Source organism: Bombina bombina, chromosome 12, assembly GCF_027579735.1.
Source record: "Bombina bombina isolate aBomBom1 chromosome 12, aBomBom1.pri, whole genome shotgun sequence".
NCBI classification, from domain to species: Eukaryota; Metazoa; Chordata; class Amphibia; order Anura; family Bombinatoridae; genus Bombina; species Bombina bombina.
The window spans coordinates 56,180,831-56,206,501 of record NC_069510.1 but is presented as its reverse complement, the minus strand read 5'-3'; the positions used below and the strand labels follow the sequence as shown (position 1 = coordinate 56,206,501).

General features: G+C 42.2%; 1 protein-coding gene across 1 annotated transcript in view; it reads left to right on the top strand.

Annotated features, from left to right (window-relative positions):
* The window catches only part of LOC128642663 (CXXC-type zinc finger protein 1), a 231,298-nt gene that overhangs the window by 118,336 nt on the left and 87,291 nt on the right, over positions 1-25,671 (top strand). Inside the window, exons 6-7 of the mRNA XM_053695446.1 lie at positions 4,505-4,660; positions 4,743-4,850. Coding sequence (XP_053551421.1) covers positions 4,505-4,660; positions 4,743-4,850 — 264 coding nt within the window. The remainder of the gene's footprint in view (positions 1-4,504; positions 4,661-4,742; positions 4,851-25,671) is intronic.

Genomic DNA, 25,671 nt, shown 5'->3' with positions numbered 1-25,671 from the left:
CTCCGGTGGAGCTTTGAAAACATACTCCTGGGGTTCATAATTATGTGATTTGTGTACTGATTATTTACAGTTGTTGGCTGCAGTGTTATGTTATGCAGTTCACTGTTTTCGCTTAAAGGCCTGAGATATCAGAGTCATTTCCTATTTAATAGTACTTCGTCTAGTGCTCACACTGAGCATTAAAACTACTTTGCTGACACCTAGTGCTGACACCTAGTGGCATTTATAAATATGCCACCTGAGCTATGATATTTAATTTGATGGAGATACAGGGAAAGTTTTTCTGTGATTGCATCAAGACTATTTAACAGCTCATGGGGAACCAGTGTAGATGAGTTACACTGTCTTCTATTTTTCACTCCTTGTCAGAACATCGCAATAGGACTGTCACACCATGAAAGGCTGGGTCTGTTCCACAGCATCGATCCTAGAGGGATAATACATTTTATTTATTAGGGAATAGTACCTAGTAGGGCTTATCTTCCCCTAAGATTTACAGGACTCTTTTTGGTCACAGTGGGACATGTAGTACTTCCTATAGGATAAGGGGTTTTTATTTCTCCTTATACTTGGAGATAAGAGGAGAGAACAGTTTGGGGACTTAATGCTGCTTAAACTCCTTACTTTTGAGGGGTCCGGGTGTGTTTGTAGCTCAGGGCAATACTAGAAGCGGCATTGAAACTTTATTATCAAAGCCTCTTTACTTTCGCTTTGATCGCTGCACAGCTCCTATTGTTTCCGCACGTTTTTCTCTCTTAGCAGGGGCGGCTCCTATTTGCGTACCACATGGTCGGGTGCACTTTACTTCCATGGTAGCGATCCGATCTGCAGCAGGGTTCATTTTCGCCATGACGGGGAGTCCATCTGGTTTGTTCTGAGTCTCTAGGAGGTGGTGAGGGCCCCAGCCGTTGGTGTGGGAAAGGGGTGCCTCTTATACCTAGATATTTTTTATCCTTGTGTGGGAATAATCTCCAACTATGGAGGACTATGAAGTTAACCCTCTAGAGGTCTTCTATACATCAGTGACTATTACCAATAATTGCTTGTATTGCGAGGAGAACTTAGTATACCCCCCCTGCACAACTCTGTTCCAATTGCCTAGGTGATGTAAGGTCTAAAAAGGGAGCTTAAATTGTTAACCCTACTAATAAGTTTAGTCCTTCTGAGCCATCTACCTCTCAGGACTCGGTTGTCCAGGAGATGCCTACCCTCACTCCACAACCTGGTTTTAACCCTGCTTCAGATGCAGTTCCCCATGGCACGCCTATTCCTCCTACAGGAGGGTTTTTTTTCCTGCAGACTTTACTACGTAGTTACAATCTGCTGTGTCCGTTGCCTTGAGTGCCTTACCTATTTCTGGAAAGCGCAAGAGAAATGTTAAACACAGCTCTACAAATCTAGATATTTTAGACTTTCAGTCTGACTTAGCTAGGGCTGATTCTACTAGGTCAGTTTCTACTTCCTGGGCTTTTAAGAATGAAGCTTCTGTTGATCAGATTTGCAAAGCAGCAACTTGGTCTTCTTTGCATACTTTTACTAAATTCTACCATTTTGATGTTTTTTCTTCTTCTGAAGCAGTTTTTGGTAGAAAAGTACTTTAGGCAGCTGTTTCAGTTTGATTCTTCTGCTTACAATTTCAGTTTTTTTCATTATAAGATTAAAACTTTTTGATTTGGGTTGTGGATTATTTTTACAGCGGAATTGGCTGTCTTTATTTTATCCCTCCCTCTCTAGTGACTCTTGCGTGGAAGCTCCACATCTTGGGTATCTGCTATCCCATACGTCACTAGCTCATGGACTCTTGCCAATTACATGAAAGAAAACATAATTTATGTAAGAACTTACCTGATAAATTCATTTCTTTCATATTGGCAAGAGTCCATGAGGCCCACCCTTTTTGTGGTGGTTATGATTTTTGGATAAAGCACAATTATTCCAATTCCTTGTTTGATGCTTTCGCTCCTTTCTTTTCACCCCACTTCTTGGCTATTCGTTAAACTGAATTGTGGGTGTGGCGAGGGGTGTATTTATAGGCATTTTGAGGTTTGGGAAACTTTGCTCCTCCTGGTAGGAATGTATATCCCATACGTCACTAGCTCATGGACTCTTGCCAATATGAAAGAAATGAATTTATCAGGTAAGTTCTTACATAAATTATGTTTTGTTTTGTTTTATTTACTATTTTTAAATATATATATATATATATATATATATTTTACTTAAAAAAAAAAAATCCAGACCTTTCCAACGGTGGGTCTTTGGGGTCCGTAGCTGCTTAGATGCCTGAAATACAGGCTTCTAAGCAGCATGCCCCCTTTCCCTATAGAGTGTGCATTGTAAATTTTAAATAAAGTTGAGCGGTGATGTCACCGTACGAAACGAAAGCCCCGGCGATGCCTGTCACTCTACAGGCCCCCAGATTGCCCTAAAGGCGGATGAGTGCTAGCGACAGCTCTGAGCCGTCGTCAGCACCTGACTGGGACAATCGATTGAAACATCACAATCCTTTTCAAAATGTAAGAAAATTAATAGTATATCAAATACAATAATAGAATTTGTATTTTTAACATTGTGAGCGATTGAGGTACTTGCTTCTAAAGATGCGCTTGCTAACTATACCGATGTGCTTGTCCGGATCGTTTACCCTATGCAGATGACGTAGTAAGGGATTCCCAATTGTGAATAACAAGCATGCGTAACACGGGAGTGCATATGGTGTTCCTTATGAAGAAAAATAAATTAGTGCATGCGTTGTTTATTGTGTGGGTGTGTGACATAGTCACGGCCGCCTAACTGCCACATTTTCAAATGGATAACAATAAAACGTGATCAGGAAGTAAAAAAACCCCTAAAAAACGGGTTGATTATATGACGCTTCGATATTTTCTTTATAAAGGTAATAACTTTGTTAAAATATCAATATTTAAAAAAACGAAAGTTAATATATTTTTTTAATCAATAATTGTAATAGTTTATCTATAATACCCGGACTTTACCATCACTTTAAAATGCTCTGCTCATAATTATTATGTAATAGCAGGAAACGTAGCAATGGCCTGTTGTGCTTGTCTGAGTAGCTTTGTACTCAGTCATCCATTTAAGTTTTTTTTAAGTCTACTGTCGTCATAAATAATCTGGTGTTGCACTTCATAACACTTTAGTAAGTAGAATACACTTTCTATAAGGTTGATTTATTGGTGTAGTATTAAAGCAATCAACTCCAGATATCCAAATATGGTGATTTAAAATTCCTGCTTAAAGGGACACTCAAGTCAAGTTAAACTTTCATGATTCAGATACAGCATGCAATTTAAAACAACTTTTCAATTTACTTAGGTATCAAATAAAACAGTTTAAATAAAATTTAGAAAAATATTTTAAAATTTGTATGTGTTTAATCCTTACTCCTTTAGATTGTATTGTGCCATTAGTTTAAGGGTTGCTGAGGCCCTATTTAAGACCACTGCTATTTACATTCTCTCCACCTCAAGGCTAGCAGAGTTAACGGGACACTGTAAGAAAAAACTAACTAAGCTTGTAACGATTTAACTACCCTTTTTAAGCATTTTCTCAATATAATCTCATAATGAGATCTTTACCGTATTGCAGTTATCATTCATCAAACTTTTACTGCTTTCCAAACCCACTCCGTGGGTTTCCTTATGTCCTGTCCAATCCGGGCTGACAACTACGGTTGGAATATGGCGCTTCTATTAAGCTATGCACATGCGCAAGAATGCGCAGCGTCACTGAAAACGTCACTCCTTGAAACACTGGCTGGACCGCTCTACGTTTTTCAGTTATGTGAGTGTAAATTCGGCAGCAACCATAAGAAATGCGCATGCGAGATTTGGAGGATTTTGATGCGCATGCCAAGTAGGGCTGATTCCTCATGTAATGATATGCAAAAGGACGAAATTGGGTAGGTTATTTCTTGCTAACAGGTAATGCCCATATTAGAGGGAAGGCTTTATTGACGTCATCGTGGATAAATTCAAACGTTAGGCACTATCGTTTTTTTAAATTATAAGGTCAGTAAGTTTAACTTTATGTTTATCTTCTATTTTATGTTGTTTGTTAGGGATAAAAAAACTTAAACATTTGTAATCCTTTAAATCATCCTAATCGATAATAATCACGCAAAAGTAGGGGACACGGGTGCACAAGGAAATGCTTGTGCAGCATTAAATGCGGGCAGTGTACGCAATGTCTGGCAGACAAGGTTCTCAGAAGCAAACCTTATCCGTCCAGGCTTTAATATATGGGGCTCCTGGTCTGAATATTATTTTTATGGGTTATATTAAGGAGTGCTGATTATACGTTTTTAGAAGCAAGAAGGGGCAGTGACCTGAGCAATTTGGGAGGCACTGTTCTAAAAAATAAAAGTTTAATTTTGACTTTAGTGTCCCTTTTAATGTGTTTCCATATATGGGAAGCTTTATATCTATCAAAAAGTTCTTTATTTGTATGGCATTTCATACATGTTGGTAATTTTCTTCCACAGAAAATGCTTAGAGTCAGAGATGATGATCCAACAAGATATAGGGACACTCCAGAACCAGTAAGCCTTGCTGGGTCTCTGTCTGATGAAGACTTGCCGCTGGACCCAGAGTTGTATCAAGAGCTATGTGCAGGAGGTGCATTTGATGAACACAACCTGGTAATAAAGAGATGCTTTGTGTGTGCTGGTGTGTTTTTTTTTTTTTTTTAAACTGCTTTTTCTAACCTGTCTAATTTTGTAGCCCTGGCTTAGTGATACAGATGACACACCATTTCTGGACTCTGTTTTGAGAAAGAGAGCCGTCAAGGTCAAGCATGTGAAGAGACGTGAAAAAAAGTCTGAAAAAAAGGTAAAATAACTATGCAAGCAATAATTGTTTGCAAAGTAAAACAATCTGACATTGTAGTCTATTTCTTTCATGTAATTGGCAAGAGTCCATGAGCTAGTGACGTATGGGATATACATTTTTACCAGGAGGGGCAAAGTTTCCCAAACCTCAAAATGCCTATAAATACACCCCCCACCACACTCACAATTTAGTTTTACAAACTTTGCCTCCTATGGAGGTGGTGAAGTAAGATTGTGCTAGATTTCTACGTTGATATGCGCTTCTCAGCATGCAGAAGCCCGGTTCCTCTCAGAGTGTAGTGAATGACAGAGGGATGTGAACGGAGTATTACCTATTGAATGCAATGGTCATCCTAATGGGGATCTATTTTATAGGTTCTCTGTTATCGGTCGTGGAGATTCATCTTCTACCTCCCTTTTCAGATCGACGATATACTCTTATATACCATTACCTCTACTGATTCTCGTTTCAGTACTGGTTTGGCTATCTACTTTATGTAGATGAGTGTCTTTTGGTAAGTATGTTTTCTTTTATTTAAGACACTCTCAGCTATGGTTTGGCACTTTATATGTAAAGTTCTAAATATATGTTTTATACTTATATTTGCCATGATTCAGGTTAATCAGTATATTTCCTTCTTTCAGACTGTCAGTTTCAATTTGGGAAATGCATATGAAAAAATTATTTCTTAACTGAAAATTTTTCAAATTGACTTTCTTTTCTAATTTGCGGGCGGTTAGGCTCGCGGGAGCGCAAAATGCTATAATTTATTGCGTCATTTTTGGCGCGATACTTTTTTGGCGCGAGAATCACGTTTGTTGACGTAATGACGTAATTTCCAGCGTCTTAGTTGGCGCCGAGAGTTTTCACGTAGTTGCGTCATCTATGACGCTCGTGTTTGTTGCAGACGTTTTTGGCGCCAAAAAATATTTCGTCAATTGTGGGCGTCATACTTGGCGCCAGATTTTTGAAATTATTTAAGTCATTATTTCTTTTTGCTTCTGGTTTCCAGATGCTTATTCTGTTTGCATTTTCTCCCATTCCTGAAACTGTCATATTAGGAAATTGATAATTTTGCTTTATATGTTGTCTTTTCTATTACATATTGCAAGATGTCTCAATCTGACCCTGTCTCAGAATCTACTTCTGGAATGCTGCTGCCCGTAACTGTTCCTCCGGCTGTAGTTTGTGTTAGTTGTCATGATAAACTTTCAAAAGCAGACAATATTTCCATTAGTAGTAATCCATTACCTGTTGTTGTTCCTTCAACATCTAATGTTCAGGATATTCCTGTTAATGTGAGAGAATTTGTTTCTAATTCTATTGAGAAGGCCCTGTCTGTTATACCACCTTCTAATAAACGTAAAAGGTCTTTTAAAACTTCTCATAAATTCGATGAATTTTTAAATGATCGACAGCATTCTGATTTATCTATCTCTGATGAGGATCTCTCTGGTTCAGAAGATTCTGCCTCAGATATTGACACTGACAAAACTTCATATTTATTTAAAATGGATTATATTCATTCTTTAATAAAAGAGGCGTTGATTGCATTAGATATGGAGGAGACTAGTCCTCTTGATATTAAAACCAGTAAACCTTTAAATTCGGTTTTTAAACCTCATGTAGTTATTCCAGAGGTTTTTCCAGTTCCTGATGCTATTTCAGATGTAATTTCTAGGGAATGGAATAGTCTGGGTACTTCATTTACTCCTTCTTTAAGGTTTAAGAAACTGTACCCTTTGCCGTCTGATAGATTGGAGTTTTGGGAAATGATCCCCAAAGTTGATGGGGCTATCTCTACTCTTGCAAAGCGTACTACTATTCCTACGGCAGATAGTACTTCTTTTAAAGATCCTTTATATAGGAAGCTTGAATCTTATCTAAGGAAGGCTTATTTATGTTCAGGTCATCTTCTTAGGCCTGCTATTTCTTTGGCTGATGTTGCTGCGGCTTCAACTTTTTGGTTGGAAACTTTAGCGCAACAAGTACCAGATCCTAATGTGTATAGCATTGTTAAGCTAATTCAACATGCTAATAATTTCATTTGTGATGCCATTTTTGATATCATTAGAATTGATGTCAGGTATATGTCTTTAGCTATTTTAGCTAGAAGAGCTTTATGGCTTAAATCTTGGAATGCTGATATGACTTCTAAGTCAACGGTGCTATCTCTTTCTTTCCAAGGTAATCAATTATTTGGTTCTCAGTTGGATTCTATTATTTCAACTGTCACTGGGGGGAAGGGAGCCTTTTTGCCTCAGGATAAAAAATCTAAGGGTAAATTTAGGGCTGCTAACCGTTTTCGTTCCTTTCGTCAGAATAAGGAACAGAAACCTGACCCTTCCCCTAAAGGAACGGTTTCCAATTGGAAGCCTTCTCCAGTCTGGAATAAATCCAAGCCTTTTAGAAAATCAAAATCAGCCCCCAAGTCCGCATGAAGGTGTGGCCCTCATTCCAGTGCAGCTGGTAGGGGGCAGACTACGATTTTTCAAAGATGTTTGGATCAATTCAATCCAAAATCATTGGATCCAGAACATTGTTTCTCAAGGGTACAGAATAGGTTTCAAGGTAAGACCGCCTGTGAGGAGTTTCTTTCTCTCACGCATTTCAGTAAACCCAGTAAAGGCTCAGGCTTTCCTGAAGTGTGTTTCAGACCTGGAGTTATCCGGGGTAATTGTGCCAGTTCCATATCTGGAACGGGGTCTGTTTTTTTTTTCAAATCTGTTCATTGTTCCAAAGAAAGAGAATTCTTTCAGACCAGTTCTGGATCTAAAAATTTGGAATCGTTATGTAAGAATACCAACATTCAAAATGGTGACTATAAGGACTATTCTGCCTTTTGTTCAGCAAGGTCATTATATGCCCACAATAGACTTACAGGATGCATATCTTCATATTCCGATTCATCCAGATCACTATCAGTTCCTGAGATTCTCTTTTCTAGACAAGCATTACCAATTTGTTGCTCTTCCTTTTGGCCTAGCAACAGCTCCAAGGATCTTTTCAAAGGTTCTCGGTGCCCTACTCTCTGTAATCAGAGAGCGGGGTATTGCGGTGTTTCCTTATTTGGACGATATATTGGAACTAGCTCATTCTTTACATTCTGCAGAATCTCACACGAATCAACTAGTGTTGTTTCTTCAAAGACATGGTTGGAGGATCAATTTACCAAAAAGTTCCTTGATTCCTCAGACAAGGGTAACCTTTTTAGGATTCCAAATAGATTCAGTATCCAATGACTTTGTCGCTAACAGACAAGAGACGTCTGAAATTGGTTTCAGCTTGTCGTAACCTTCAGTCTCAGTCATTCCCTTCAGTAGCTATGTGCATGGAGATTTTAGGTCTCATGACTGCAGCATCGGACGCGATCCCCATTGCTTGTTTTCACATGAGACCTCTTCAGCTTTGTATGCTGAGCCAATGGTGCAGGGATTATACAAAGATATCACAATTAATATCCTTAAATCCCAATATTCGACGATCTCTGACTTGGTGGTTAGATGATCATCGTTTGGTTCAGGGGGCCTCTTTTGTTCGTCCAACCTGGACTGTGATTACAACAGATGCAAGTCTTTCAGGTTGGGGAGCTGTCTGGGGATCTCTGACAGCGCAGGGGGTTTGGAAATCTCAAGAGGCGAGATTACCGATCAATATTTTAGAACTCCGTGTGATTCTCAGAGCTCTTCAGTTTTGGCCTCTTCTGAAGAGAGAACCGTTTATTTGTTTTCAGACAGACAATGTCACAATCGTGGTGTATGTCAATCACCAAAGTGGGACTCACAGTCCTCAAGCTATGAAAGAAGTATCTTGGATACTTGCATGGGCGGAATCCAGCTCCTGTCTAATCTCTGTGGTCCATATCCCAGGTATAGACAATTGGGAAGCGGATTATCTCAGTCGCCAGACTTTACATCCGGGAGAATGGTCTCTTCACCCAGATGTGTTTCTTCAGATTGTTTAGATGTGGGGGCTTCCAGAAATAGATCTGATGGCTTCTCATCTAAACAGGAAACTTCCCAGGTATCTGTCCAGGTCCAGGGATCCTCAGGCGGAAGCAGTGGATGCGTTGTCACTTCCTTGGAATTATCAACCTGCTTATATCTTTCCCCCTCTAGTTCTTCTTCCAAGAGTGATTTCCAAAATCATAATGGAACGTTCATTTGTACTGCTGGTGGCTCCAGCATGGCCACACAGGTTTTGGTATGCGGATCTTGTTCGGATGTCCAGTTGCCAACCTTGGCCACTTCCGTAAAGGCCAGACCTTCTATCTCAAGGCCCATTTTTCCATCAGGATCTCAAATCATTAAATTTGAAGGTATGGAGATTGAACGCCTAGTGCTTAGTCATAGAGGTTTCTCTGACTCAGTGATTAATACTATGTTGCAGGCTCGCAAATCTGTGTCTAGAAAGATTTATTACCGAGTTTGGAAGACTTACATTTCATGGTGTTCTTCTCATAAATTCTCTTGGCATTCTTTTAGAATTCCTAGAATTTTACAGTTTCTTCAGGATGGTTTGGATAAGGGTTTGTGTGCAAGTTCCTTGAAAGGACAAATCTCTGCTCTTTCTGTTCTGTTTCACTGAAAAATTACTAATCTTCCTGATATTCATTGTTTTGTACAGGCTTTGGTTCGTATCAAGCCTGTCATTAAGCCTATTTCTCCTCCTTGGAGTCTTAATTTGGTTTTGAGGGCTTTACAGGCTCCTCCGTTTGAGCCTATGCATTCTCTAGACATTAAATTACTTTCTTGGAAAGTATTGTTTCTTTTGGCCATCTCTTCTGCTAGAAGAGTTTCTGAATTATCTGCTCTTTCTTGTGAGTCTCCTTTCTTATGCATGATGTACCGAGTCCACGGATTCATCCTAACTTGTGGGATATTGTCCTTCCTGACAGGAAGTAGCAAAGAGAGCACCACAGCAGAGCTGTCTATATAGCTCCCCCCTTAACTCCACCCCCCAGTCATTCTCTTTGCTGGCTCTAAGCAGGAAGAGTAAAGAGAAGAGGTGTTAAACTGTTAGTTTTATTTTATCTTCAATCAAGTGTTTGTTATTTTTAAATGGTACCAGTGTTGTACTATTTACTCTCAGGCAGGACATAGATGAAGAGTTCTACCTGGAGGATGATGATCTTCGCATTTGTAACTAAGGTCCACTGCTGTTCCCACATGAGATGAGGAGTACAGGAAAACTTCAGTGTGAGGAACGGTTTCTTGCTATACAGCAATGAGGTATGTTCAGTCATATTTTCTGCAGAGACTGTGTTAACTCAGAAAGGCTGACAGTGTCCCCATTAGGGGAAGGGGAAGCAGTAATCCTAGTGTTATCAGAGGTTTTTACTAGCTTGCATAAAGGGTTAATTTTTTTGTGGGCACTCAGTTTGTTATGTGAATTTGAGACAAACGTTTTTGTGTCTGGTAGTAACGTTTTCTGTTTTATGGGACATTTGCTTGAGGGTTCTTTGGGGTTGTTTATAACCCGCATGGCTTTCAGGCAGGGTTTGTTAGTTTTGTGTAGACCCCAGCAACATCGAGTGAGGTGGGCGGGGCCTATATTTACAAGCAGCAAGCAACTTCTCCTGAGGTCCTGAGAGTCTTCTGAGGGACCAATTGAAGCTTTAAACCCCATATTATCGCTTCCTAAGGGCAAGTAGGGCCACAGCAGAACTGTGGCAAGGTGCTAATAGGGGTTTTAACCGGTTTTAGACACTTATCAATCCATTTTTTTCATTTGGGGGTTTATTGCTTTGTTACTTGTGGTGCAATCCTTCTAAAGCTTAGTGGGTACACTGTTAAAATTTCAGAAAAATTGAAGCAATTTTAACCTATTTTGCAGTTTGTGTATGCCTTTTTTTTCTCTTAAAGGCACAGTACCGTTTTTGCAAATTGTGTTTTTTTTCATTAAATAAAGTGTTTTCCAAGCTTGCTTTATTACTAGTCTGTTAAACATGTCTGACACTGAGGAAACTCATTGTTCAATTTGTTTAGAAGCCATTGTGGAACCCCCTCTTAGAATGTGTCCCACTTGTACTGATATGTCTATAAATTGCAAACAGAATATTTTGACTTAGAAAAGTTTGGCATTAGATGATTCTCAGACAGAAGGAAATCAGGTTTTGCCATCTAGTTCTCCCCAAGTGTAACAACCAGTAACGCCCGCACAAGTGACGCCAAGTACTTCTAGTGCGTCTAATTCTTTCACCTTGCAAGATATGGCTTCAGATATGAATATTTCTCCAACATAGGTGTGTCCGGTCCACGGCGTCATCCTTACTTGTGGGATATTCTCTTCCCCAACAGGAAATGGCAAAGAGCCCAGCAAAGCTGGTCACATGATCCCTCCTAGGCTCCGCCTACCCCAGTCATTCTCTTTGCCGTTGTACAGGCAACATCTCCACGGAGATGGCTTAGAGTTTTTTAGTGTTTAACTGTAGTTTTTATTATTCAATCAAGAGTTTGTTATTTTAAAATAGTGCTGGTATGTACTATTTACTCAGAAACAGAAAAGAGATGAAGATTTCTGTTTGTATGAGGAAAATGATTTTAGCAACAGTTACTAAAATCCATGGCTGTTCCACACAGGACTGTTGAGAGGAATTAACTTCAGTTGGGGGAACAGTGAGCAGTCTCTTGCTGCTTGAGGTATGACACATTCTAACAAGACGATGTAATGCTGGAAGCTGTCATTTTCCCTATGGGATCCGGTAAGCCATGTTTATTAAGATTGTAAATAAGGGCTTCACAAGGGCTTATTAAGACTGTAGACTTTTTCTGGGCTAAATCGATTCATTATTAACACATATTTAGCCTTGAGGAATCATTTAATCTGGGTATTTTGATGAGTTTATATCGGCAGGCACTTTTTTAGACACCTTTCTCTTTAGGGGCTTTCATAGGCAGAGCCTCATTTTCGCGCCGGTGTTGCGCACTTGTTTTTGAGAGGCATGACATGCAGTCGCATGTGTGAGGAGCTCTGATACATAGAGAAGACTTTCTGAAGGCGTCATTTGGTATCGTATTCCCCTTTGGGCTTGGTTGGGTCTCAGCAAAGCAGACACCAGGGACTGTAAAGGGGTTAAAGTTAAAAACGGCTCCGGTTCCGTTATTTTAAGGGTTAAAGCTTCCAAATTTGGGGTGCAATACTTTTAAGGCTTTAAGACACTGTGGTGAAATTTTGGTGAATTTTGAGCAATTCCTTCATATTTTTTCGCAATTGCAGTAATAAAGTGTGTTCAGTTTAAAATTTAAAGTGACAGTAACGGTTTTATTTTAAAAAGTTTTTTGTACTTTGTTATCAAGTTTATGCCTGTTTAACATGTCTGAACTACCAGATAGACTGTGTTCTGAATGTGGGGAAGCCAGAGTTCCTTCTCATTTAAATAAATGTGATTTATGTGACAATGACAATGATGCCCAAGATGATTCCTCAAGTGAGGGGAGTAAGCATGGTACTGCATCATTCCCTCCTTCGTCTACACGAGTCTTGCCCACTCAGGAGGCCCCTAGTACATCTAGCGCGCCAATACTCCTTACTATGCAACAATTAACGGCTGTAATGGATAATTCTGTCAAAAACATTTTAGCCAAAATGCACACTTATCAGCGTAAGCGCGACTGCTCTGTTTTAGATACTGAAGAGCATGACGACGCTGATAATAATGGTTCTGAAGGGCCCCTAAACCAGTCTGATGGGGCCAGGGAGGTTTTGTCTGAGGGAGAAATTACTGATTCAGGGAACATTTCTCAACAAGCTGAACCTGATGTGATTACGTTTAAATTTAAGTTGGAACATCTCCGCATTCTGCTTAAGGAGGTATTATCCACTCTGGATGATTGTGACAAGTTGGTCATCCCAGAGAAACTATGTAAAATGGACAAGTTCCTAGAGGTCCCGGGGCTCCCAGAAGCTTTTCCTATACCCAAGCGGGTGGCGGACATTGTAAATAAAGAATGGGAAAGGCCCGGTATTCCTTTCGTCCCTCCCCCCATATTTAAAAAATTGTTTCCTATGGTCGACCCCAGAAAGGACTTATGGCAGACAGTCCCCAAGGTCGAGGGAGCGGTTTCCACTTTAAACAAACGCACCACTATACCCATAGAAGATAGTTGTGCTTTCAAAGATCCTATGGATAAAAAATTAGAAGGTTTACTTAAAAAGATGTTTGTTCAGCAGGGTTACCTTCTACAACCAATTTCATGCATTGTCCCTGTCACTACAGCCGCGTGTTTCTGGTTCGATGAGCTGGTAAAGGCGGTCGATAGTGATTCTCCTCCTTATGAGGAGATTATGGGCAGAATCAATGCTCTCAAATTGGCTAATTCTTTCACCCTAGACGCCACTTTGCAATTGGCTAGGTTAGCGGCTAAGAATTCTGGGTTTGCTATTGTGGCGCGCAGAGCGCTTTGGTTGAAATCTTGGTCAGCTGATGCGTCTTCCAAGAACAAGCTACTTAACATTCCTTTCAAGGGGAAAACGCTGTTTGGCCCTGACTTGAAAGAGATTATCTCTGATATCACTGGGGGTAAGGGCCATGCCCTTCCTCAGGATCGGCCTTTCAAGGCCAAAAATAAACCTAATTTTCGTCCCTTTCGTAGAAACGGACCAGCCCAAAGTGCTACGTCCTCTAAGCAAGAGGGTAATACTTCTCAAGCCAAGCCAGCTTGGAGACCAATGCAAGGCTGGAACAAGGGAAAGCAGGCCAAGAAACCTGCCACTGCTACCAAGACAGCATGAAATGTTGGCCCCCGATCCGGGACCGGATCTGGTGGGGGGCAGACTCTCTCTCTTCGCTCGGGCTTGGGCAAGAGATGTTCTGGATCCTTGGGCGCTAGAAATAGTCTCCCAAGGTTATCTTCTGGAATTCAAGGGGCTTCCCCCAAGGGGGAGGTTCCACAGGTCTCAGTTGTCTTCAGACCACATAAAAAGACAGGCATTCTTACGTTGTGTAGAAGACCTGTTAAAAATGGGAGTGATTCATCCTGTTCCATTAGGAGAACAAGGGATGGGGTTCTACTCCAATCTGTTCATAGTTCCCAAAAAAGAGGGAACGTTCAGACCAATCTTAGATCTCAAGATCTTAAACAAGTTTCTCAAGGTTCCATCGTTCAAAATGGAAACCATTCGAACAATTCTTCCTTCCATCCAGGAAGGTCAATTCATGACCACGGTGGATTTAAAGGATGCGTATCTACATATTCCTATCCACAAGGAACATCATCGGTTCCTAAGGTTCGCATTCCTGGACAAGCATTACCAGTTCGTGGCGCTTCCTTTCGGATTAGCCACTGCTCCAAGGATTTTCACAAAGGTACTAGGGTCCCTTCTAGCTGTGCTAAGACCAAGGGGCATTGCTGTAGTACCTTACTTGGACGACATTCTGATTCAAGCGTCGTCCCTTCCTCAAGCAAAGGCTCACACGGACATTGTCCTGGCCTTTCTCAGATCTCACGGATGGAAAGTGAACGTGGAAAAGAGTTCTCTATCTCCGTCAACAAGGGTTCCCTTCTTGGGGACAATAATAGACTCCTTAGAAATGAGGATTTTTCTGACAGAGGCCAGAAAAACAAAACTTCTAGACTCTTGTCGGATACTTCATTCCGTTCCTCTTCCTTCCATAGCGCAGTGCATGGAAGTGATAGGTTTGATGGTAGCGGCAATGGACATAGTTCCTTTTGCGCGCATTCATCTAAGACCATTACAACTGTGCATGCTCAGTCAGTGGAATGGGGACTATACAAACTTGTCTCCGAGGATACAAGTAAATCAGAGGACCAGAGACTCACTCCGTTGGTGGCTGTCCCTGGACAACCTGTCACAAGGGATGACCTTCCGCAGACCAGAGTGGGTCATTGTCACGACCGACGTCAGTCTGATGGGCTGGGGCGCGGTCTGGGGATCCCTGAAAGCTCAGGGTCTTTGGTCTCGGGAAGAATCTCTTCTACCGATAAATATTCTGGAACTGAGAGCGATATTCAATGCTCTCAAGGCTTGGCCTCAGCTAGCGAGGGCCAAGTTCATACGGTTTCAATCAGACAACATGACAACTGTTGCGTACATCAACCATCAGGGGGGAACAAGGAGTTCCCTGGCGATGGAAGAAGTGACCAAAATCATTCTATGGGCGGAGTCTCACTCCTGCCACCTGTCTGCTATCCACATCCCAGGAGTGGAAAATTGGGAAGCGGATTTTCTGAGTCGTCAGACATTGCATCCGGGGGAGTGGGAACTCCATCCGGAAATCTTTGCCCAAGTCACTCAACTGTGGGGCATTCCAGACATGGATCTGATGGCCTCTCGTCAGAACTTCAAAGTTCCTTGCTACGGGTCCAGATCCAGGGATCCCAAGGCGGCTCTAGTGGATGCACTAGTAGCACCTTGGACCTTCAAACTAGCTTATGTATTCCCGCCGTTTCCTCTCATCCCCAGGCTGGTAGCCAGGATCAATCAGGAAAGGGCGTCGGTGATCTTGATAGCTCCTGCGTGGCCACGCAGGACTTGGTATGCAGATCTGGTGAATATGTCATCGGCTCCACCATGGAAGCTACCTTTGAGACGAGACCTTCTTGTTCAAGGTCCGTTCGAACATCCGAATCTGGTCTCACTCCAGCTGACTGCTTGGAGATTGAACGCTTGATCTTATCGAAGCGAGGGTTCTCAGATTCTGTTATCGATACTCTTGTTCAGGCCAGAAAGCCTGTAACTAGAAAGATTTACCACAAAATTTGGAAAAAATATATCTGTTGGTGTGAATCTAAAGGATTCCCTTGGGACAAGGTTAAGATTCCTAAGATTCTATCCTTCCTTCAAGAAGGATTGGAAAAAGGATTATCTGCAAGTTCCCTGAAGGGACAGATTCTGCCTTGTCTGTGTTACTTCACAAAAAGCTGGCAGCTGTGCCAGATGTTCAAGCCTTTGTTCAGGCTCTGGTTAGAATTAAGCCTGTTTACAAACCTTTGACTCCTCCTTGGAGTCTCAACTTAGTTCTTTCAGTTCTTCAGGGGGTTCCGTTTGAACCCTTACATTCCGTTGATATTAAGTTATTATCTTGGAAAGTTTTGTTTTTGGTTGCAATTTCTTCTGCTAGAAGAGTTTCAGAATTATCTGCTCTGCAGTGTTCTCCTCCTTATCTGGTGTTCCATGCAGATAAGGTGGTTTTACGTACTAAACCTGGTTTTCTTCCAAAAGTTGTTTCTAACAAAAACATTAACCAGGAGATTATCGTACCTTCTCTGTGTCCGAAACCAGTTTCGAAGAAGGAACGTTTGTTGCACAATTTGGATGTTGTTCGCGCTCTAAAATTCTATTTAGATGCTACAAAGGATTTTAGACAAACATCTTCCTTGTTTGTTGTTTATTCCGGTAAAAGGAGAGGTCAAAAAGCAACTTCTACCTCTCTCTCTTTTTGGATTAAAAGCATCATCAGATTGGCTTACGAGACTGCCGGACGGCAGCCTCCCGAAAGAATCACAGCTCATTCCACTAGGGCTGTGGCTTCCACATGGGCCTTCAAGAACGAGGCTTCTGTTGATCAGGTATGTAGGGCAGCGACTTGGTCTTCACTGCACACTTTTACCAAATTTTACAAGTTTGATACTTTTGCTTCTTCTGAGGCTATTTTTGGGAGAAAGGTTTTGCAAGCCGTGGTGCCTTCCATTTAGGTGACCTGATTTGCTCCCTCCCTTCATCCGTGTCCTAAATTTTTGGTATTGGTTCCCACAAGTAAGGATGACGCCGTGGACCGGACACACCTATGTTGGAGAAAACAGAATTTATGTTTACCTGATAAATTACTTTCTCCAACGGTGTGTCCGGTCCACGGCCCGCCCTGGTTTTTTAATCAGGTCTGATAATTTATTTTCTTTAACTACAGTCACCACGGTTTCATATGGTTTCTCCTATGCAAATATTCCTCCTTAACGTCGGTCGAATGACTGGGGTAGGCGGAGCCTAGGAGGGATCATGTGACCAGCTTTGCTGGGCTCTTTGCCATTTCCTGTTGGGGAAGAGAATATCCCACAAGTAAGGATGACGCCGTGGACCGGACACACCGTTGGAGAAAGTAATTTATCAGGTAAACATAAATTCTGTTTTCCCTCACAGAGGTTTTATCTAAGCTGCCTGGGTTGCAAGGGAAGCGCAGTAGCTCTGGGTTAAGAACTAATGCTGAGCCTTCTGACGCTTTAGTAGCCGTATCCGATATTCCCTCACAATGTTCTGAAGTAGGGATGAGGGGTTTGCTGTCTGAGGGAGAGATTTCTGATTCAGGAAAGATGTTCTCTCAGACAGATTCAGATATGACGGCATTTACATTTAAGCTAGAGCACCTCCACTTATTGCTCAGGGAGGTTTTAGCTACTCTGGATGATTGTGACCCTATTGTAGTTCCAGAGAAATTGTGTAAAATGGACAAATATTTAGAAGTTCCTGTTTACACTGATGTGTTTCCGGTCCCTAAGTGGATTTCGGACATTGTTACTAAGGAGTGGGATAAACCAGGTATTCCGTTCTCTCCCCCTCTTGTTTTTAAGAAAATGTTTCCAATTTCTGACACCATAAAGGACTCATGGCAGACGGTCCCTAAGGTCGAGGGAGCTATTTCTACCCTGGCTAAGCGTACAACTATACCTATTGAAGACAGTTGTGCTTTCATTGATGCTATGGATAAAAAATTAGAGGGTCTCCTAAAGAAAATTTTTGTTCATCAAGGTTTTCTTCTTTAACCTATAGCATGCATTGTTCCTTTAACCACTGCAGCTGCCTTTTGGTTTGAGGCTCTAGAAGAGGCTCTTCAGATGGAGACCCCACTAGATGATATTTTGGACAGAATTAAGGCTCTTAAGTTGGCTAATTCTGTTATTACAGACGCCGCTTTTCATCTTGCTAAATTAGCGGCTAAGAATTCAGGTTTTGCCATTTTAGCGCGTAGAGCGTTATGGCTTAAATCCTGGTCAGCTGATGTGTCATCTAAATCTAAGCTTTTGTCCATCCCTTTCAAAGGTAAGACCCTATTCGGGCCTGCATTGAAAGAGATCATTTCAGACATTACTGGAGGGAAGGGTCATACCCTCCCTCAAGATAAGTCAAATAAGACAAGGACCAATCAAAATAATTTTCGTTCCTTTTCGAAACTTCAAGAGTGGTCCCTCTACCTCTTCCCCTGCTGCAAAGCAAGAGGGAAACTTTGCTCAATCCAAGCCAACCTGGAGACCTAATCAGGCTTGGAACAAGGGTAAACAGGCCAAAAAGCCTGCTGCTGCCACTAAGTCAAAATGAAGGGGTAGCCCCCAATCCGGGACCGAATCTAGTAGGGGGCAGACTCTCTCTCTTTGCTCAGTAGAAATTGTAACCCAAGGATACCTTCTAGATTTCAAGGATTCCCCTCCAAGGGGGAGGTTCCATCTTTCTCAATTGTCTGTAAACCCGACAAAAAGAGAGGCGTTCTTACGCTGTGTGTAAGACCTTTTTACCATGGCAGTGATCTGCCCAGTTCCAAAAGCAGAACAGGGGCAGGGGTTCTACTCCAATTTGTTTATAGTTCCCAAAAAGGAGGGAACCTTCAGTCTAATTCTGGATCTCAAGATCCTAAACCAATTCCTAAGAGTTCCATCTTTCAAGATGGAGACCATTCGGACTATCTTACCCTTGATCCAGGAGGGTCAATATATGACCACCGTGGACTTAAAGGATGCGTATCTGCACATTCCTATCCACAAAGATCATCGCCAGTTCCTCAGGTTCGCCTTTCTGGACAAGCATTATCAGTTTGTGGCTCTTCCTTTCGGGTTGGCCACGGCGCAGCAAATCTTCACGAAGGTGCTAGGGTCCCTTCTGGCGGTTCTAAGGCCACGGGGCATAGCAGTGGCGCCTTATCTAGACGATATTCTAATTCAATCGACGTCCTTCCAACTAGCCAAGTCTCACACGGACTTAGTATTGGCCTTTCTAAGGTCTCACGGGTGGAAAGTGAACGTAAAAAAGAGCTCTCTTTCCCCCCTCTCAAGAGTTTCATTTCTAGGGACTCTGATAGACTCGGTGGACATGAAAATATTTCTGACGGAGGTCAGGAGATCAAAGATTTTGTCCACCTGCCAAGCTCTTCATTCCATTCCTCGGCCGTCAGTGGCTCAGTGTATGGAGGTAATCGGATTAATGGTAGCGGCAATGGACATAGTTCCGTTTGCTCGCTTGCATCTCAGACCACTGCAACTATGCATGCTCAATCAGTGGAATGGGGATTATGTGGATTTATCTCCTCAGATAAATCTGGATCAAGAGACCATTGACTCTCATCTTTGGTGGTTGTCACAGGATCATCTGTCCCAGGGAATGTGTTTCCGCATGCCAGAATGGGTTATAGTGACGACAGACGCCAGTCTTCTGGGCTGGGGTGCAGTCTGGAATTCCCTGAAAGCTCAGGGTTTGTGGACTTGTGAGGAGGCTCTCCTACCGATAAATATTCTGGAATTAAGAGCGATATTCAATGCTCTCCAGGCATGGCCTCAGCTGGCTTCGGCCAGATTCATCAGGTTTCAGTCAGACAACATCACGACTGTGGCTTATATCAATCATCAGGGCGGAACAAAGAGTTCCTTAGCGATGATAGAGGTCTCAAGGATAATCCAATGGGCAGAGGCTCACTCTTGCCATCTGTCAGCGATCTATATCCCAGGTGTAGAGAACTGGGAGGCAGATTTTCTAAGTCGTCAGACTTTTCATCCGGGGGAGTGGGAACTCCATCCGGAGGTGTTTGCTCAGCTGGTTCGGTTATGGGGCACACCAGAGTTGGATCTGATGGCGTCTCGTCAGAACGCCAAAGTTCCTCGTTACGGCTCCAGGTCAAGGGATCCTCAGGCTGTGCTGATAGATGCTCTAGCAGTACCCTGGTCGTTCAACCTGGCTTATGTGTTTCCACCTTTCCCTCTCCTTCCACGTCTGATTGCCAGAATCAAACAGGAGAGAGCATCAGTGATTTTGATAGCGCCTGCGTGGCCACGCAGGACTTGGTATGCAGACCTGGTGGACATGTCATCCCTTCCACCATGGTCTCTGCCATTGAGACAGGACCTTCTGATTCAAGGTCCATTCAAGCATCCAAATCTAATTTCTCTGCAACTGACTGCTTGGAGATTGAACGCTTGATTCTATCAAAGCGGGTTTCTTTGAGTCAGTCATAAATACCTTGATTCAGGCTCGAAAGCCTGTTACCAGGAAAATTTATCATAAGATATGGCGTAAATATCTTTTTTGGTGCGAATCCAAAGGATTCTCCTGGAGTAAAATCAGGATTTCTAGGATTTTGTATTTTCTCCAAGAGGGATTGGCGAAAGGATGATCAGCTAGTTCCCTAAAGGGACTGATATCTGCTCTGTCTATTTTGTTGCACAAGCGTCTGGCAGATGTTCCAGACGTTCGGGCTTTTTGTCAGGCTTTAGTTAGAATTAAGCCTGTGTTTAAACCTATTGCTCCGCCATGGAGTCTGAATTTAGTTCTTCAGGGGGTTCCATTTGAACCCATGCATTCCATAGACATTAAGTTTTTATCTTGGAAAGTTTTGTTCCTAGTTGCTATCTCTTCAGCTCGAAGAGTTTCTGAACTATCTTCATTACAATGTGACTCTCCTTATCTTGTGTTCCATGCTGATAAGGTGGTTTTGCGTACCAAGCCTGGGTAGGAACCCATGCTTGGTAGGCAAAACCACCTTATCAGCATGGAACACAAGATAAGGAGAGTCACATTGTAATGCAGACAGTTCAGAAACTAACCTAAGGTTGTTACTAACAGGAATATCAATCAAGAAATTGTTGTTCCTTCTCTGTGTCCTAATCCTTCTTGTAAGAAGGAACGTCTGTTGCACAACTTGGACGTGGTTCGTGCTTTGAAATTTTATTTGCAGGCAACCAAAGATTTTCGTCAAACATCTTCTTTGTTTGTTGTCTATTCTGGAAAGCGTAGGGGTCAAAAGGCTACGGCGACTTCTCTTTCCTTTTGGCTGAAAAGCATCATCCGTTTGGCTTATGAGACTGCTGGACAGCAGCCTCCTGAAAGGATTACAGCTCATTCTACTAGAGTGGTAGCTTCCACATGGGCTTTTAAAAATGATGCTTCTGTTGAACAGATTTGTAAGGCTGCGACTTGGTCGTCGCTTCATGCCTTTTCAAAATTTTATAAATTTGATACTTTTGCTTCTTCGGCGGCAATTTTTTCGAGAAAGGTTTTGCATGCAGTGGAGCCTTCCGTTTAGGTTCCTGTCTTGTCCCTCCCTTCATCTGTGTCCTAAAGCTTTGGTATTGGTATCCCACAAGTTAGGATGAATCCGTGGACTCGTACATCATGCAAAAGAAAACAAAATTTATGCTTACCTGATAAATTTCTTTCTTTTTTGATGTACCGAGTCCACGGCCCGCCCTGTCTATTCAAGACAAATAGTATTTTTTTTTATGTAAACTTCAGTCACCTCTGCACCTTACAGTTTCTCCTTTTCTTCCTTGGCCTTCGGTCGAATGACTGGGGGCTGGAGTTAAGGGGGGAGCTATATAGACAGCTCTGCTGTGGTGCTCTCTTTGCTACTTCCTGTCAGGAAGGACAATATCCCACAAGTTAGGATGAATCCGTGGACTCGGTACATCGCAAAAGAAAGAAATTTATCAGGTAAGCATAAATTTTGTTTTTCTGATTTTTCATCAGGATAAGGCGGTTTTGCGGACTTCATTTAAATTTTTACCTAAAGTTGTGAATTGCAACAACATTAGTAGGGAAATTGTTGCCCCTTCTTTGTGTCCTAATCCTAAGAATTCTTTGGAAAGATCTTTTCATTCTTTGGACGTGGTTAGAGCTTTGAAATATTATGTTGAAGCTACTAAAGATTTCAGAAAGACTTCTAGTCTATTTATTATCTTTTCTGGTTCTAGGAAAGGTCAGAAGGCATCTGCCATTTCTTTGGTGTCTTGGTTAAAGCTTTTGATTCATCATGCTTATTTGGAGTCGGGTAAATCCCCGCCTCAGAGGATTACGGCTCATTCTACTAGGTCAGTTTCTACTTCCTGAGATTTTAAGAATGAAGCTTCTGTTGACCATATTTGCAAAGCAGCAACTTGGTCTTCTTTGCATACTTTTACAAAATTCTACCATTTTGATGTTTTCTCTTCTTCAGAAGCAGTTTTTGGTAGAAAAGTACTTCAGGCAGCTGTTTCAGTTTGATTCTTCTGTTTATAATTTCAGTTTTTTTCATTATAAAGATTAAAACTTTTGATTTGGGTTGTGGATTCTTTTTTCAGCGGAATTGGCTGTCTTTATTTTTATCCCTCCCTCTCTAGTGACTCTTGCGTGGAGTTCCACATCTTGGGTATTTGCTATCCCATATGTCACTAGCTCATGGACTCTTGCCAATTACATGAAAGAAAACATAATTTATGTAAGAATTTACCTGATAAATTAATTTCTTTAATATTGTCAAGAGTCCATGAGGCCCACCCTTTTTGTGGTGGTTATGATTTTTTTTGTATAAAGCACAATTATTCCAATTCCTTGTTGATGCTTTCGCTCCTTCTTATCACCCCACTTCTTATCTATTCATTAAACTGAATTGTGGGTGTGGTGGGGGGTGTATTTATAGGTATTTTGAGGTTTGGGAAACTTTGCCCCTCCTGGTAGGAATGTATATCCCATACGTCACTAACTCATGGACTCTTGCCAATATGAAAGAAATGAATTTATCAGGTAAATTCTTACATAAATTATGTTTTTCTTTGTCTCTTCGGAAATAAATAATAATACAGAATTAAAACACACACATACATATAAAATCTCAAAACATACGTTTGACCTTATTAAATGCCGCTCATCAGACACCTTACAGACAAATGTGTTTTCATTCCAATTACTAGTGGGATATTCACCTCCTAGCCTGCAGGAGGAGGCAATGAGCACCCCAGCAAAGATGTTAAGTGTCACTTCCCTTACCCATAACCCCCAGTCATTCTTTGCCTCTGTGACATGAGGATGGCGAAGATTAGTGTCTGAGAAGATTTCATCCTTTAATTGGTACTTTTCCCTGCAAGCAAGGATTGGGGCTATGATGTGTCCATGTCAAGCTCTTTAGTAAGAGTAATGGTGGCTTTTAGCAGTTAGATGGCAGCGAGGTGGTCCTTGCTTTAGTTCTAACATTTATGCTACCCCTTTATAAGAAACCAGGGTTGGTTACTTTGTTTTTCTCTTTCTGCAGGTACCTGATGTTATGAATCAGTCAAACTTCAGAAGCTGTGTCTGCCCTGCAGCCGAATCCACAGGTAAGTGCTTTTGCCTTCTAGGTATTGATGGTAGCACTTAACAGGTTAATCCTCTTTGGAATTGATTTGGACATACATCTCCCTAAGCTGGAGTATTACATGGTCTACTTTGCTAAGGGGTACTGTTCTGCTAGAGGTTAATAACTTTGAACTTATATCAAAGGATACTTTGAAGAGATCTATCTGTTATAGAGGCTGGCTGTGAGACAGTTTATGTAAATTTGGCTATGGGGCAAATTAGGGGTTATATCATAGACTTTGTTTTTTCCTACTATCATGTGTGAACGAGCGGTGGCGGCTTGCTGTATATTTATCGACGCATTGCCGCTTACTCGCGCCTTTTTCTTCAGCAGTTTTATGCTGTGGCACAGTTCCTAACTTATTTTCCGCTTGTGGTCATGCAACTGTTCTTCGCGCTTCCACTGCTAAGTCTTTCACTGTCGGCCAGACATTGAGTGGAGCGCATTGCGGAGTGTTTGATTTCCATCTTAATGGGAGGAGAGTCCACTGCATCATTCATTACTTGTAGGAAATAAGAACCTGGCCACCAGGAGGCGGCAAAGACACCCCAGCCAAAGGCTTAAATACCTCTCCCACTCCCCTCATCCCCCAGTTATTCTTTGCCTTTCGCCACAGGAGGTTGGCAGAATAGTGTCGGAAGATTTGGAGTAGTCTCTTATTTAGGGTAGTACTCTTCAAAATGGGACTGGAGTTTTAAGTAATCCTGTCAGCCTCTCAGTGAGAGCATGGATGAAAGTTAGAGTCTGGAGATGCAGGAAGTGTCGTCTCTGCGAAACCATCCCGACTCATGTTAACAGCTCCTTGGCAATCCGCGTTGACGAGTTTCGCTGCCTGCCTTTATTCACTCATGTCCATGTCAGGAGCAATGCTACTAACCTATCAAAATTGAAGGGGCGTGTTCCTGTTCCACGGCATAGATTCTGGTAATATCGTTTCATTTATACACATATAATTACGCAAGAAGACCGGGTCACAGTGTGTCTACTTTTATCTGTATAGAATCATGGGTAAATATCCCTGGAAAGGGGATTATTAAATAGGGGGGGATTTATGCATAATATTTTTATTGTGTTGTTAATCCTACGTCATGTGTGAGATGAAGCTCTAGCAATGTGTGAACAGTCAGGTTAAGATCGGTGCAGCCTTTTTTGGGCACGTTTTCTCTATAGTGCAGGGGCGGTCCTGCATGGCACCCCATGTGACCAGGTGTGGCCTCTTCATCTTCCTCTTTTCTGATTGGCATTTGCGGGAGACTTAACGGTTTCTCCATGGTCCGGGTCATAGGTGGTTGTGAGTGCCCCGGCCATTGGTGTATAAAGGTGCCATTTAATCACAGTCCGTATTAAAGGCGCAAACTATGGAGGACTCTGATATGTTAGAGGATACTCCCTCTTTAATTAAATCTAATACATGTTTTTATTGTGAGGAGGTACATGTTGATCCGCCTGCTCTACTGTGTTTCCACATGCTTTGATAAGATTGCAATATCTAAAAAGAATAAGATATTAAGTACTACTGAGCCGTCCACCTCTGCGTTCCCAACATTCATCTCCGATTACACATGTAGCTCCCCAAGGCCTTACTAATCCTCCCATGGGAGGGGCCTCATGTCTGCCAGATTTCGCTGCCCAGTTGCAAGAAGCGGTTTCTGCGGCCTTCCATGCCTTACCACGCCCCGCTAGGCACAAGCGAAGGTAAAGGCATAGCCTTCCGTCCCAGGGGTCATTTACTCCGTTGGATGTCTCTGAGAGATTATCCGATGAGGATTCATCGGAGGGCGCTCTCTCTGGGACGGAATCAGCATCTTCTAGGCCTCCGGATATGGAGGAACCAGATTTTAAGTTTAAGATGGAGCATTTGCTCTTTTTACTGAAAGAAGTGCTTGCTACATTGGAGGTTCCGGCACCAAAACTTCCGGAAGAACCTTCAATCCTTAAGCTAGATAGGGTTTACGAGGACAGGGTGGTGCCTCAGACCTTCCCAGTTCCCGTGAAGATGGCTACGATTATTAAGAATGAGTGGTAGAAACTGGGCTTGTCCTTTTCTCCCTCTACCTCTTTTAAAAAGCTGTTCCCCATTCCGGACTCTCAGCTTGAGCTATGGGGGGGGGGCATTCCTAAGGTGGATGGAGTTATCTCCACGCTCGCTAAGCGTACGGCTATTCCCCTCGAGGATAGTTCGTCGTTCAAAGAGCCCATGGATAAAAAGTTAGAATCCATGTTGAGAAAGCTGTTCCAACTCACAGAGTTTGTTTTCCAACCAGCAGCGGCGATCGCTGCGGTGGCTGGAGCGGCTACCTATTGGTGTGATGCACTGTCAGCTATGGTCAAGGTGGAGACTCCCCTCAAGGAGATACAGGAAAAAAATTAAGGCCTTAAGGGTCACATTCTTTTATCTGTGATGCAAATATGCAGGTTATTCGCCTGAATGCCAAGACATCAGGTTTCTCTGTTCTAGCCCGTAGGGCTCTGTGGTCAAAGTCGTGGTCTGCTGACATGACTTCCAAGTCTAGATTA